This window comes from Lycium ferocissimum, chromosome 2 (assembly GCF_029784015.1).
Source record: "Lycium ferocissimum isolate CSIRO_LF1 chromosome 2, AGI_CSIRO_Lferr_CH_V1, whole genome shotgun sequence".
Classification (NCBI taxonomy): domain Eukaryota; kingdom Viridiplantae; phylum Streptophyta; class Magnoliopsida; order Solanales; family Solanaceae; genus Lycium; species Lycium ferocissimum.
Window position 1 is genome coordinate 57,733,395 of NC_081343.1, and position 16,258 is coordinate 57,749,652.

General features: G+C 30.3%; 1 protein-coding gene across 1 annotated transcript; it reads left to right on the top strand.

Moving 5' to 3' along the window:
- Positions 1–13,477: 13,477 nt before the first annotated feature.
- Positions 13,478–14,326, top strand: LOC132047792 (cysteine-rich repeat secretory protein 38-like). Its single transcript, XM_059438778.1, has one exon. The coding sequence runs from the start codon at positions 13,532–13,534 to the stop codon at positions 14,324–14,326; it is 795 nt and encodes a 264-aa protein (XP_059294761.1). The 5' UTR covers positions 13,478–13,531.
- The last annotated feature ends 1,932 nt before the right edge of the window (positions 14,327–16,258 follow it).

Sequence of the window (16,258 nt, forward strand, 5' to 3'; positions counted from 1 at the left end):
ACAGTTTTGGTTAACAACATAGAGATGCGGAAGTAATCTTCTGAACGTCTACGAATATACCAAGCAAACCACATACGCTTCTTATACGTTATTTCATATACTCCTTTCATCTAAATTAGTGAATTATATCAGCAAACCCACGACAACAACATCATTCATTCATGTGCAAGAAAACTACATTAATATCACATTAAGTCCTTACAACAACCCACAAAACAAATTCAACTTTAACCATTTAATTCCTTCCTCCTGATCGCAATCCATGACAACAACAACCAAAATACTCTTAAAATTAATTCACCAATTCCAACTAAAACAGCCCCCACTTTGCAGCTCGAAACCACATCTCGGCCATCAACATACACAATTCTTTAGATTCAATTCATATCTACCAAATTATCCAAGTCCAAACCATCCCTAAAACATGTAAAAGAAGATTAAACCTTACCTTAACAACTTGGCTCCTTAATTTGCTGAAATTGGTGAATTTAATCACCAACGTTCTTGCTGCCTCTTCAATGGTTAATTCACATTGCTATGACCTTCAATTGATTGGAACACTTGGAAAATTAATTTTGGCTATCAAATTATAGTTCATTTACGATAGCCATAGCGGGGGTGCTTTGCCATGGTGAGACTCTCTCTCTCTAACTCTTATTTTTGTGTTGAAGATGAAATGAAATGGATAACTATCAATTAGTCATCAAACCTAAGCCTTATATGCTGCCCATGGAAGTGACACGTGTCCCACCCATAGCATGGGCCAATCAGATTTGGCCATGCCATGGTGGGGTCCACTTGGCACACTAATAGCTTGATTTAATAATATTTTAATCACTAATCCCCATTTAATAATCTAATCATGGTTAATTAATCCCTAATCTCCACTAATATTTCTATACCAAATAAAATTTATGAGCAATTCACGCACTTAATTAAAATCGGGAATTAAAAGTCTCTATCTCATATCCCAAAATAATCTTGTCCTTGAACTTATCTCGATTAGCTTAAAAATATTCCAATGTACAAAAATACGGGATATAACACACTTGTAGTCCCTTTCATATTTAATAATTCTCCAACTAAACTTCCTCCCTCATAAATAATTTTTTACTTAACTTATCCAATCACGTGATTACAAAATTTAATAATTATGAAGACTTTTCAACAAGATATGTTTAATGTGCCACTAAATTATATTAGTTATGAAATTTAAAAATGTGATACACTTATACTTTTTAAATTTAAAATACTACTTTTATATTTTGAATTTGGAAGCCCTGACCTGTTGAAACTAGTTATAAATAGAACGATTGTTATTTTTATATTACATGTATTAAGTATGTCATATGTACATAAATGCATGTTTCAATTCCTTATTGTCCATATAAATAAACGAGCTTTGTTTGTTAATAATGAAATACTTTCTAGTTATAATTAAAATTTATTTACAATATAACTAGATAATCTTTTACGAATTTATCATACAATATGTCTCTGTTTTTATAAATTATTTTTTTATTACCTACATTGAAGTATATTTATAAAGTTATTATTACATGTTATTTTCACTTGTATATATAGATATTAGAGTTTTTATTAATATTAATAAAATTAATTTCCTATTAAGCTCATTTATTTCATTATAGAACATCATTAACTTATACACTCAATTAGTATTTCTCACTACTATATTTACCTTTTTCATAGAAAATTTGTAACATAGATTAAAAAATTTATCATGATTTATTAAAAAGTAAAATAAAAAGACAAATGTAAGTATAAAATAGGCTTTTTAAAAAGTCAATTAGGATAAAAAGGGGAGAATGTCTATTGTTCAAAGTTGTGGGGAAGTTTGTTTATTAAAGTAAAGTTGGGAAGAAGTAAATGATTTTCAGCCTTTAAATAAGTTTATTTATCAAATTGGCCATTATTTTAACTTAAAATTTGAAAAATAAGGAACTTGATGTTTGGAACAGAAAATTTCAATTGTGTTTTCATGTCAGATAGAATTTTTAACTTTCAAATATCTTTTTCAACTTAACTTCCAAATTACAAGAAAAATCACTATGGGGTGAAATTTAACACTCAAGGAAAAAAGAAAATAAGATGATAATTGTAAAAAGTTCATTGGATTTCAAAAATCATATAAAGTTAAATGATCAGAGAAGAGCAAGTAGCGGCCATAATTTTTGAGGAAATATGATCTCTTGGCCTCTTACAATATGAATAGAAGAACATGACATTTTTAGATCTCTTATGTGTTTTTTAGATCACTTATGTGTAAAAAATGAAGATCTCTTGTGAAAGGATCATAAAACTAAAAAAAAAATTATAAAGGGCCAAATAACCATTTCTCCCATAATTTTCCCACCTTGGCAGCCTGTTTTTAGGGGAAACAACACCACATGCCCACAATAACACACTATTTACTTGGAAATGCCCCTTCACAAACTATTTACACAAGACGCCCACGGAGCACAAAACAATTACTCGAGATGCTGCTTCATTTTGTTCAATGCTGAATTTTGGGGATGAGGCTCCTCTTCATTTTCCCCAATTTCTTAGTTGAATGGGAAACATGTGTCATGATTAAAAACTAATGGTTGAGGTTTATTAACCAAAGCAAAGTCCTAATCATGGTTTGGATAATAAATATATATTTCCTTATCAATTTTTGTAATTTCCGATAATCCCTCTTTTAAAAACTTCAGAACTTCAAATAATTCGCTTTCATATGTCAAGTTAATCTTTACTCAGTTATTTGTTGTGCTCCCTTTCTCTTCTAATTTATTTGGTATTTCTTTTCTTTTTTGTTTTTAACAATTAATGGCCACTGAAATTTTGAAATTTGTACAAATTACTTTTACTATACAAATATTATTCTTCATTCTTTTTAATTTTTGATATAATATATTGATTAATTAGCCATCTTACTGAATTTACTCCCACTAACCATTTGATGTCCACTATTTTTTCAATTATATTCCCAGTGCACCCAACTATGTAAACCCAGAGATTTCACTTATTGAAGAGTACAATTCTAGAATGTTAGAATTAAGCAAACTTACCAAAAGTTAATTAACTTGTTCATCACGAAATGAGGCATTGATAACTGAGTTATATCTCCGATAACATCCTTCGGCATAATAGTCCTTTACTTGAGTTTTCTTATTTATTACTCTGTTATGTGTTTGAACCCACCCAATTAGTGAGGGAATATTGCAATTGCTTAATTAATGATTTTGTGTTTTGGACGTATTTGTTTTGTAAATACTACTCCTATGTTTTTTTCCACTCCGCAATTTCAAAACGTGCGCACACACAAACATATCCCTTAAACAATTCACTCATATTTTTAGACGATTAGACAGAGCATCTCACTAGCTAACACGGCCCACTACTCTTCATTTCCATCTGATGACACTATCTCAGAACACCACCTCATGACCACACCTCTTCCACCACCTCGCACCTAAAATTAGCATCTCTCTACTAGTTCATGGTCCATTTTCTTCTACTTTACAAGAGCATTAGGGGCGGATTCAAAGCTTTAGGTACTGGCTTCGTAAACTCAATAACTTTTGCTCATACTCTACATATGCAATAAAGATGTTCATGTTCAGTTGCTCAAAAATTTTGAAAAACATTTTCCAAACTAGTTCCTTAAAAATAACTTCCTTTATGAAAGTAGGGAAACTAGTCTCAATTTCATTTTAATTGTCTCCTCTCCACAGAGGCGGAGCCAGAATTTGAAGTTTGTGGGTTCGGGATTCTAATTCTTTAAAGTTACTGTGTTCTAAATTAATAATTTGTACATATTTAACAAAAAGTTTAATACAAATATATGGTTCGGACGAAAGCTACTGAGTTCGGCCGAACCCCCGCCCGAAGGGCTAGCTCCATCCCTACCTCTCCACCGCCCCACCCATCCACCCCTCACCACCCAGGCACCCACCACCCCACCACCCCCTTCTCCCAGAATTTTCTATTTTCATATATTTTGTTTTACTTTTATAAAAAATATATAAAATGTAGGAAATTTTTCTTACCCCCTCCCACCGCCACCACCTAAGTTTTTATTACATATATTTTATTTTACTTTTATCAAAATTTTAGAAAATATGGGATTTTTTTTTTTTACCCCTACACCCAAAAATTTATATTTCATACATTTTGTTTTATTTTTATAAGAAATAGGAATTTTTTCTAACCATTGATTAAGATCAAGGGGATTTATCGTCCCGTTCAAAATGTGAAGGGAGTATTGTTTCCCAAACCCAAAATGTTATGGGGGTAAAGTGTCCTTTACTCTTTTTTTTTTTAATTTTTTTTTTAATTTTTATAAATAGCCATTACGGATTCCTTTTTGTCACTTTGCATTTTCAAAATCCATTTTTACTCTTCTTCTATCTATATTAGACTAGCAATACATGCTCGTGCGATACACGGGCCGAGCATGTCTATTCACTTTAATTAGTCAGTCTTTAAGGTTTATATTTTGAAAATAACTTTTAAAAACATTCTACTTGTTATTATATATACAAAATGTAATTTATGTACCATCACTTTAGTTGTAATTAAAAGTCTTTGAGATGGAAAGAGTCGGACTTTTTTATCTTTATCATGACAATGAAAGTTGTTCATTGATGTAAAAGAAAATTAATAAGAATATGAGGGAAAATTAATATTTTGATTCTAAATTTTTTCTTTTAAATTCTTTAATATTTTATATGTATACCGATAGGTTGATATCCATTTCAATTAAATAACTATTCAGATTCAAACATAAAAACCATTTTGTTGTATATATTGGATTAAAATATTTTTATTAAATTAATTAAAAAATATATTATAATTTTTTATATTGATTGTTACAAAAAAATCAAAATTAGAAAGATATATGTTATATCATTAATCACCAAATTTTAATTCTGAAATGAAAATATAAAGTAATACATTTTATAAATGTAAAGAAACAACAATCAGAGACTGCAAAGGAGAGTAAATAAGTAAAGTATTGACAATGAAGGAAAACGGGGATAAATGTCACTCCCTCCCTTTACTTTTACTTGTCGATGTTAACATATCAAGGAAAAAAAATTCTTCTTCTTATTTTACCCTTCGCATTGATTATTCATTTTCAAATCATTTTCTGAGGCTATTGAGACCATATACCAATAAATATGGATATTCTGATAAAATACATAATTGATTTATTAATTTTCAAAGAACGTGAAAAGTCAAAAGTGAACAAGTTATGTGTAGGAGCATTAAAATAAATTTTGGTGCAAATTTGCATTGCTATTGTTCGTCCTCTCTCCACTTTTAAAATATTGACAAAGAAGGAAAACGGGAATAATAGAAATAGAAAAGAAGATAACTATAGAATAGAAAAATAGACATATATTTTTAGTAATGTGACCAAGTAATATGGACGAAGGGAGTACTTCATTTTTATTAATTCTTAAAGAAAGTAAAAAGTCAAGTATAGTAATGTGGCCAAATAATATGGGACGGAAGAAGTGCTTCATTTATTAATTCTTAAATAAGGTGAAAAGTAGAAAATGAACAAGTAAAAGTGCACGGAGGAAATAAATATGTGTCGGAGAATTAAAATAGAAGTGCACACGTGTATACATGAGAAGAGAAGAACTATTCAAGTACTATGGTGTATATCCACGTGAGATTTATTAATTCTCAAAAAATGTGAAAAGTAAAAAATGAACAAATTAAAATGCACGGAGGAAATAAATTTGTGTAGGAGAATTAAAATTGAATTGCATATGTCTATACATGAGAAGAGAATAAATATTTAGCTAGAATACGAAAATCAAAAGTGAACAAGTGAAAGTGCACGGAAGAAATAAATGTGTCGGAGAATTAAATTTAAAGTGCATACGTCTATACATGAGAAGAGAATTAACTATTAAGTATTATGACACATGTCTACGTTAATATCGACAAAGGGAGTACTTCATTTTTATTAATTCTTAAAGAACGTAAAAAATCAAGTATAGTAATGTGGCCAAGTAATATGGAACGAAAGGAGTACTTCATTTATTAATTCTTAAATAACGTGAAAAGTCAAAATGAACAAGTAAAAGTGCATGGAGGAAATAAATGTGTCGGAGAATTAAATTTAAAGTGCATACGTCTATACATGAGAAGGGAATAAATAGAAATATTAAGTACTATGACACATGTCTACATGGGATATAAAAATAGTTGGATATAAAATGTACAAATTATATAGCTCATGGTACAAAAATTTAATGCGGGTACAATTCGTGAAGCAGTGAGTACAAGGAGGGACTGCTGTGTTCGTCCCTCCATGACACTTACGTTCTTTAAGAATTAATAAATGAAGTACTCTTTTCGTTTCATATTACATGGCCACATTACTATACTTGACTTTTCACGTTCTTTAAGAATTAATAAAAATGAAGTACTCCCTTCGTCCATATTACTTGGCCACATTACTAAAAATAGATATCTATTTTTCTATTCTATATTTTTCTTCTTTTCTATTTCTAATATATCTAAGTGTGAAGAGAGGACTAACACAACAATAGAAATTTGTACCACAAGCTATATAAATTGTACATTTTAACCAACTACTTTTTTATCTCATGTGGTCATATGTCATAGTACTGAATATTTATCTCTTCTCACGTATATAGGTATGCACTTCAAATTTAATTCTACATCTATACATGAGAAGGGAATAAATAGAAATATTAAGTCTTTATGACACATGTCTACATGGGATATAAAAATAATTGAATAAAATGTACAAATTATATAGCTCATGATACAAAAATTTAATACGGGTACAACTCGTGAGTCAGTGAGTACAAGGAGGGACTACTGTGTTCGTCCCTCCATGACGCTTATTGTATATAGAAAAAATGGGACTTTTGAGGTACGAACACAGCATCTGCCATTTGTACAAATAAATTATATAAGTTGTACCATGGGAGGGACCACAAATGGCAAACACGTGTTCACTCCTGCTCGACACATGTTCTAACTCTTTCTCACTCTCAATTTAGTTCACCTTTTCTTGCTTTCTGCATTCAAATTTTATTATTATTTCAGCTAATCTACATTCACTCAAGAGGAGTAATTCTAGAAAAGAACAATTTGCAGCAGAGTTTAGTTCCCTTTTATTTCTTAGTGCCAAAGGAGGACCAACATAGCATTAACAAATTGTATATAGAGCATTCCATATTGTATTTATCTATTTCTATTATATTCTATTCTATATTATATATATTATATTTTTGCCAAAGGAGGATCAACACAGCATTAACAAATTGTACATAGAGCATTCCATGTTGTACCCTATTTCATTAGTGAAGGACATGTTAGATTGTACTATAAATTTTGCCAATTTCATTAATGATGAATGGACACGTGTTTGTACAAAAAGATCCAATTTTAATTCTCCGACACATTTATTTCCTTCGTGTTCTTTTATTTATTCACTTTTGATTTTCACGTTCTTTAATTAATATATGAAGTAAATTCCAAAGGAGGATCAACACAAAGATTAACAAATTGTACATAGAGCATTCCATGTTGTACCCTATTTCATTAGTGAAGGACATGTTAGATTGTACTATAAATTTTGCCAATTTCATTAATGATGAATGGACACGTGTTTGTACAAAAAGATCCAATTTTAATTCTCCGACACATTTATTTCCTTCGTGTTCTTTTATTTATTCACTTTTGATTATCACGTTCTTTAAGAATTAATATATGAAGTACTCCCTCCGTCCCATATTACTTGGCTTTAAGAATTAATAAATGAAGTACTTCCTTGTCCCATATTACTTGGCTACATTATTATACTTGACTTTTCACGTTCTTTAAGAATTAATAAATAAAGTACTCCTTTGTCCCCATATTACTTAGCCACATTACTAAAAATATATGTCTACTTTTCTATTCTATATTTTTCTTATGTATAATAAATGCCCAATGTGGACAAACACAAGAACAATAAGTTGTACAAAAAGCAAATCGAATTCGAAGTTGAACATTAATTCTACCTCTTGTGTATTTACTTTTTAAGTCCCCACGGGTCTACAAGATCTAATTGTCCTTTCATTTCCTTCATTTAGCATATACTCTTTGTCTCAATTTAAGTTTCTACGTTTGAGTAGACACGAGTTTAAGAAATAAAGATAGACTTTCAAATTTTGTGGTTCTAAATTAAAATGTGAATAATATAATAAAATATCTTTTGAAATCTTGTGATTATAAACTTGACATGTAAGATATTTGAATCATTAACTTACTAAATATAAAAAGAGGCATAATCAAAATAAGATATTTTTTTTTATTTCTTATATATATTATATTATTATATATAAACGCCTAAAGTGGACGAACACAACAACAAGAAGTTGTACAAAAAGCAACTGAAATTATATTCTAATCAGGGACTAATATGTGTATATATTTTACTATCTTACCCCTATAATATAAATGCCTAAAGTGGACGAACACAGCAACAACAAGTTATACAAAAAGCAACTGAAATTGTACTCTAAGCTGGGACTAATTTGTGTATATATTTTACTATCTTACCTCTATCTCTCTCCAATGAATACATTCTAAACAAAATTGACTATTTTCAAGAACATTTACTACTAAGGGTAAGATGAGAAAGATTTAATTAATATTATCTTGGTTTTGTAAATGAACAAGTAACTCCGTCCCATATTACTCGGCCACATTACTAAACTGCTTTTAGACATATGTCATAGTACTGAATATTTATTCTCTCCTCATATTTACACATATGCACTTCAATTTTAATTTTTCGACACATATTTATTTCCTCCGTGCACTTTTACTTGCTTACTTTTGACTTTTCACGTTCTTTAAGAATTAATAAATGAAGTACTCCCGTCATCCCATATTACTTGGCCACGTTACTAAAAATATATATCCAAATTACTTATTCATTTACAAAATCAAGATAAAATTAATTAAATCTTAATTTTAATTTCTCTGTAACAATTCTTTTTATCTATAATTGTTAATATAAAAAATTATAATGTAACTAATATACCCCTTATTAGCATATTTTTAAATTAATTTAATAAAAATATTTTATTAGTTTTGTTTTTTAAAAATTCAATATATATAACAATGGTTCTTATGTTTGGATCTGAACAGTTAGTTAATTGAGATAGATATCAACGTGTCGGTATACATATAAGATATTAAAGAATTTAAAACAAAAAATCTATAATCAAAATATTGATTTCCCCTCATATTCTTATTAATTTTATTTTTTACATCGATGAACAACTTTCATTGTGTCTGACTCTTTCTATCTCAAAGACTTGATTCCATCATTTTTTTAATTATAACTAAAGTGATGGTACATAAAATACATTTTGTATATGTTGCTATATATAATAACAATTAGAATGTTTTTAAAAGTTATCTACAAAATACAAACCTAAAAGAAGGCTAATTAAAGTGACGGAATTTAAGAAATAAAGATAAACTTTTGAATCTTGTCGTTCTAAATTAAAAATATATATAATATAATAAAATATTTTTGAATCTTGTGATTATAAACTTGACATGTACGATATTTGAATTGTGAACTTACTAAATATAAAAAGATAGGGACATAACCAAAACAAGATAAATTTGAACAACAATTGAGAAATTAAGGGGAAAATAAAAGAAAAAGAAACAAAATATGGGGACTCACTATGGAGAATCACGGTATCTTACAAAATATACAAATCATAAAGACTAACTAAAATGAATAATCAAATTAATCATGTTGGACCCGTACATTGCGCGGGCATAATTTGTCAGAACTTAAAAAAAGTTACAGAATTTTGGGGGCGAGCTGAAACCTAGTCAGGAAAAAAAAAAAAAAAAGAATTAAAACCTTGGAATTAATGCTTTGAATTCTGTTGTCTGCGTGTGATAATTAAGCCACAAAAAATGAAAGAAAATAAGTCTCCTTTTCCGGGGATTATAGTACGTAGTACTCCTTCCGTACCACTTTAAATAATATTATGGCTATTTGAAGTGCCATTAACTTTTCTTTAACCACAGTTTTCATGGTCATTTCGAATATTTTTAATTATAAAAGGTTGTAATTTAAAGTAATTTATGCAATTCCTACTTGTGTTAATTTTATTTCTAAAACATAAAGAAATCCTTGTTTGAGTTTTGACCAAAAATTTTAAAAATTGACTCCGAACTATTTTTAACAAAAAAGCAGACAAATTGAACATTGTTTAAACTGCAAGGGTGCATGCAGGACGTGGCAGCTTCCATTGCTAAGCACCCGTTTGTCTATATATATTTTTCAAAAAAATAGTTGATGATTATTTCAAATAAATTTGTTTTTAAATTGATCGATTATTTCAAATACTTTGAAATGTAAAATTTGAAGTTTGAACGTTCGAATACAATTTCAACTGAAATCATATACAATTGAAACGGTCAAAGAAGAGCACGCAGCGGCCAAAATTTCCGACCCTGGTGGCTTCTTGTTATCCGAATCCGCGACTTTTGTAACACAAAAAAAAAAAATTGAACCAAACTAGCACAAAAAAAAAAAAAAAAACACATTATTAGGTTTCACGCACTAAATTAGTGCGTGGGGCGACCAAATTGCAAAAGTGCAATTGGGCCTTTCACGCACGAATTTCGTGCGCGAAGAGGTAAAGTCCCTAATCTCTGCAATGCAGAGAGGTTCCTTCCATTTCGATTCAAAGGTTGTCAATTGTCATAAGAGGAAGGCGATTTGTTTATGTACCACAAGTTTCATGGATTTTTAATGCAAATGAAAGTAACCTTGTTTAAACGGAATCCGAACCAAATGACTCAATAAAAAATTAAGTGAACCAAAATACCCCAACAAAAAAAGTTACAAAGCGCCTTAAAGACAAGAAAAATCGCGCTAAAGCAATCCATTAACTGCTTTATACCGCGCTAAAGAATTCTTTTTTTTTACATAGCGCAGTATTTTACTGCGCTATAGCTAGCACTTAAAAAAAAAAATTGGTAAACTTTTTTTTTTTTTTTTGCAACACTTAGTGTTTTTTTCATACTTTGACCAACGATTAGTCGTGTGTCAAGACTCCGAAACGTCAATATTTTATATAGAACCTGATATTTTTTCTGCGTACAATAATGTAGGCTCAATACATCAAGGATACGTAGACGTTCGTTAGGATCGGCATTTTAGGGGTTGAAAAGGTGCCCGAAGTAAGTTTTGTTTGAAAAAATTTAGTGTTTTTTTTCATACTTTTGACCAACGATTATTCGTGTGTCAAAATTAAAAACGTCAATATTTTATATAACACGATAGTTTTTTCTGCTTACAATAATGTAGGCTCAATACATCAAGGATACGTAGACATTCGGATAGTCATTTTAGGGGTTGAAAAGGTGCCCGAAGTAAGTTTTGTTTGAAAAAACTTAGTGTAAGTTTTGTTTGAAAAAACTTAGTGTTTTTTTCATACTTTGACCAACGATTAGTCGTGAGTCAAAACTCCGAAACGTCAATGTTTTATATAGAACCTGATATTTTTTCTGCGTACAATAATGTAGGCTCAATACATCAAGGATACGTAAAGGTTTGGATAGTCATTTTAGGGGTTGAAAAAATTGAAGTAAGTTTTGTTTGGAAACTTTAGGGTGTTTTATTTTTTAAGATTTTAATTTAAGCGTGTTATTTTTTAATCAAGACATAACTTTATTTTGAATATAAATATAATTCTAAAAAATATAGGGAGAAAAACTAGTTGTAAAGTGGTCAAACTTTTGGATGGTCATAACTTTGCTTATTTCTGACGTCCGTTTTACGCTTTTTTTTTTTTTTTTTAACTTGCGTATTTTTTGAGATCTATGCGGACAAACGGCAAAGAAGGCGGTTTGACCGAAGCCGATTTTAAAAAAAATACCTTTTATCCCATTCAATTTCAATTTTCCCCCAAATTGGCCCTCGAAATTTTGATTTTATTTACTTATAAGATGATGATACGCAATAGATTTCAACGTAAAATCCCGGGTAATGTAGGCAGAATTTCAATTTCATTTCGCGGTTTCAATTTTTGAAAATAAAGTGAATTAATTTTCTCGACATATAAAGTTGACTAAAATAACGTTAGCGATCAAACAAAACTTACTTCGGCACCTTTTCAACCCCTAAAATGACGATCCGAACGACTACGTATCCTTGATGTAATGCCTACATTATTGTACTTAAAAAAAATATCTGTGCTCTATATAAAATATTGGCGTTTCTGAAGCTTCGCATGACTAATCATTGGTCAAAGTATGAAAAAGCACTAAGTGTTGAAAAAAACACTAGTTGTTGTTTTTACCAAATTTTTTTTTAGTGTTAGCTATAGCGCAGTAAAATACTGCGCTATGCAAAAAAAAAAAAAAATCTTTAGCCCAAAGAAATACCGCTTAAAGCAAGGACGGATTGTTTTAGCAAAAGCATTTTACCTGCAAAGGTAGTTTTGTAACTTTTTTTTTTTTGTTGGGTATTTTGGTTCGCTTAATTTTTTTATTAGCCATTTTTGTTCGGACTCCGCTTAAACAGTAGTTACTTTATCGTTGCATTAAAAAATCCATAAAACTTCACAGACATAAAGAACTGTTCCTCTTATGGCGACAATTGACGACCATTGAATCCGAAATGAAGGAACTCTCTGCATCGCGGTAGATTAGGGACTTTTACTTCTCCTACGCACGAAATTCGTGCGTGAAAGCGCCAATTTGCACTTTTGCAATTTGGTCCTTTCACGCACAAATTTAGCGTGAATCTACTAATGTTTTTTTTTTTTTTTTTTACTTTCGATTCAACTTTTTTTTACGCTACAAAGCCGTGGATTCCTTGTTATCCACTCTGTCCTTCACCTCCACAAGTTGGAGTTGTGGAATTCCATAAATTCCATGAGTCAATCAGTCAACTCCCAAAATATAGACCAAGTCAAAAGTTGATACCTTATTCCATTGTACGTGGAATTGTTTTCTTATGGGTTTATTCCAAAACAAAAATTATTAGTCTGTTTAAAAGAAAATTAATATTTTTTATATTTAAAAATAATTTAATTTCATATTTTTTAATTTATATTTTTTTATATTTAAAAATAATTTAATTTCATATTTTTTATTTTTATCATTAATTATATACTTTAAAAATCACACAATTTTTCATGACATGTTTAAGTTCTAATTAAAGCTCTTTTTTTTCCAATTAATTTTTGCACCCAATCCGATAGAGTGTTAATTTTTGGCCACCCATTCAATTTTGCTATTTCACTCAAAGAGTCACTTTTCTATATTTTGTACAGAAAAACCCCTCATCTTATGCTGTCACTGTCACGCAAAATGCCACCCATGGCTGTTCCACTTTTGATGTAGAACCTAACTTTTTCAGTCAAATAAATAAAAAATATTAAACCCAACTCATTTTAACTCTCAAAATATCTAAGCTTCTATATATTGAGCAACTTAGATAGCCATGACCATGGCTATTCAGAAGTGGCTGCTCTTTCTGTTTTTGCATATAAATCTTCACGATCTCATCCTAGCACAGCTGCCTGATTTAGTATACGCTTCATGTGGTGATAAGGGTAACTATACTGAAAATAGTGTATACCAGAAAAATCTTAACTCGCTCCTCTCTACCCTTTCCTCAAATATGGATAAACATGGTTTCTATCACGCTTCCATTGGTCAAAACTCCGACATGGTTAGTGCTATTGTGCTATGTAGAGGAGATTTGGAGGTACAAGAATGTCGCAATTGTGTCAATAATGTTACTCAAAAGCTTGTACAGTCATGTCCTTACAAACAAGAAGCTTTTGGTGGCTATGATGGATGTATGTTACAGTACTCTAATCGATCCATTTCGGACGCTACGTCATATTCTGTTCTATACTACAGGTGCAATAGTGGGAATGCCTCAAAACCTGAGGAATTTAATCAGGAACGAAATAAGTTATTCGATTATTTACTAACCCGTGCTGCAGATGGTGGTCCCCTTCGAAAATATGCTAGTGGTAATGCGACAGGTCCAGATTTTCAGACTGTATATGCACTTGTACAGTGTACTCCTGATTTATCTCCTCAGCATTGCTTCAATTGTCTAGCTGGTGTTACTTATAGAAATATGACTCTCTGCAATGGAAAGAGGGGTGGCAGAATAATAGGCCCTAGCTGCAACTTCCGTTATGAGAGTTACTCTTTCTTCAAGGATGTGGCGTTGGAAGCTCCGCCACCTGCAGGTGAATTACATCTTGCCGATTTGATTTGACCCTGGTTAAACCTATAAACATCTTGTGTGTTTACTTTTTAAGTTCCTCACGCGTCCTTACAGTTGGCTCAATCTGTCCTTTCATTTTCTTTCATTCGATATATACTCTCTCTGTCTCAATTTAAGTGTCAACGTTTGACTGCACAATTAGCTTAAGTAAATAAAGACAGACTTTCAAATTGGAAAGCGTTCTAAATTAAAAACGCGCATAATATAATAAAATATCCTTTTGAATATTGTGGATTATAAACTCACATATAGTGATATTTCAATCATGAACTTACTAAATATAAAAAGAGTGCAAACATAACCAAAATAAGACAAATTTTAAAAACAATTGAGAAATTAGGGAAAAAATAAGAGGAAAAGAAAAAAAAATATGGAGGCTCACTAAGAAGAATCGCAAGATCCTTTGCAAAATATATAAACCATAAAGACTAACTAAATCGAAAAGAACTAAATTAATCACGTTTTCGTGTACAGCATCGCACAGGCATAGTTTGCTAGTATTTTACACGCCATTGCACAAATAAATAATAGAACAAGATCAAGACACGGTGAAAATTAGGAATCTCCTGAAATTAATATTCTGTTTTCTTTTTCTCTCCAACATCACTTCTCCACTTCTCTTCTTATGTACGTATTTTATTTTCCTTCTCTTTTTGAAGTCTTAGTTTTCATTTGTCAAAAATCAAATAAAGATAAATAGATTAACACTAACCCAGATTTTATCTTATTTTTTCCCCGTGTCTTGTTTCTTGTTTAATGTTTATGTTCTTTTGGTTGATTTTTTAGACTTTAAAACTTAAAGAATTTTGACGATAAGTGCAACAGCAGTATAAAATTTTTAATTACTATAAAGGTAAATACATAGATTATAAATCAAAAGGCAAAAGATTTATATTTATATATAAAAATAAAAAAAATTAAATAAGTATCTATACAGTTGGTTTTCAATTTTTTCTGTTATTTTTGCTTAAAACCAAAACCAAACTTAATTATGTCAATTTTTGGAATTAAAAAATAAAATCAAACCAAATAAAAAAGTGTTGATTTTTTTCTTCGGTTTGATTCGGTCTTTAATTTGGTTCCATTTTTTTCGTTTTATCATGAATACCCGTAACTGCAAATATAAATTTTGTGTGAGTTCCTTGTTCAAGATTTATCTTTTTGAGGTTCTGATGGGGTTGATTCAATTTCTTGAGATGTAAAATGAAAATTTTCAAACTTTTTTTTTTCCTGAGGTATAAGGGTTAAATTTTTAAAGTTTAGTTGAGGGGTGCAAGGATTAATTTTTTAATTGATTTAGTTTAGGGGCACAACTATTAATGAAAGAAAGAGCCAAGCAAGTTAATTAGTAAAAACACAAAGGAGCATGAATGGATCAAAAAGGGTAGAAAACAGTTAATGGTGGTATCGATCCATTTTCTTTATAGGAGTAAAAAAAAAGAGTTGTGAAAATATGAGTCAGACAGAAAGGACTAAGACATAAAATAAAAAAGCAGTGTTGGAAAAAAAGAAGAAAAACCGAAATACTAATGAACTGCAAATATATATGGAACGAAAGTCAATATGAAGAAATGAGGGGAGAGAAACTGTGCTGACAAACGGGGACCCACAAAAACACTTGTTCTGGTTGTGCCTCACCCATCATAAATATTTTCCTCTTAAACTTTGATGCGTTTTATAAGATACACACTCAAATTCAGCAATAGACCAAATAGATACTCGAACTTAGCAAAAGTGTATCTCATAAACATATCACAGTGACACGGCAAAACACATGTTTTACACGCACAGGTGAGCCAGTGAGTGACTTGAATTCTGATTTTTTCTCTTTAAATTTTTCTCAATTTTTTTTTACCTATGTTAGTTCATTTTTCACATTTCAAAAAATTATTCCATGTGGGTCTCATTACTTCTACTACCCCC

Excerpts from the sequence above, each read along its gene's own strand:
- LOC132047792 (XM_059438778.1), top strand. The coding sequence starts at position 13,532 with ATGACCATGGCTATTCAGAAGTGGCTGCTCTTTCTGTTTTTGCATATA.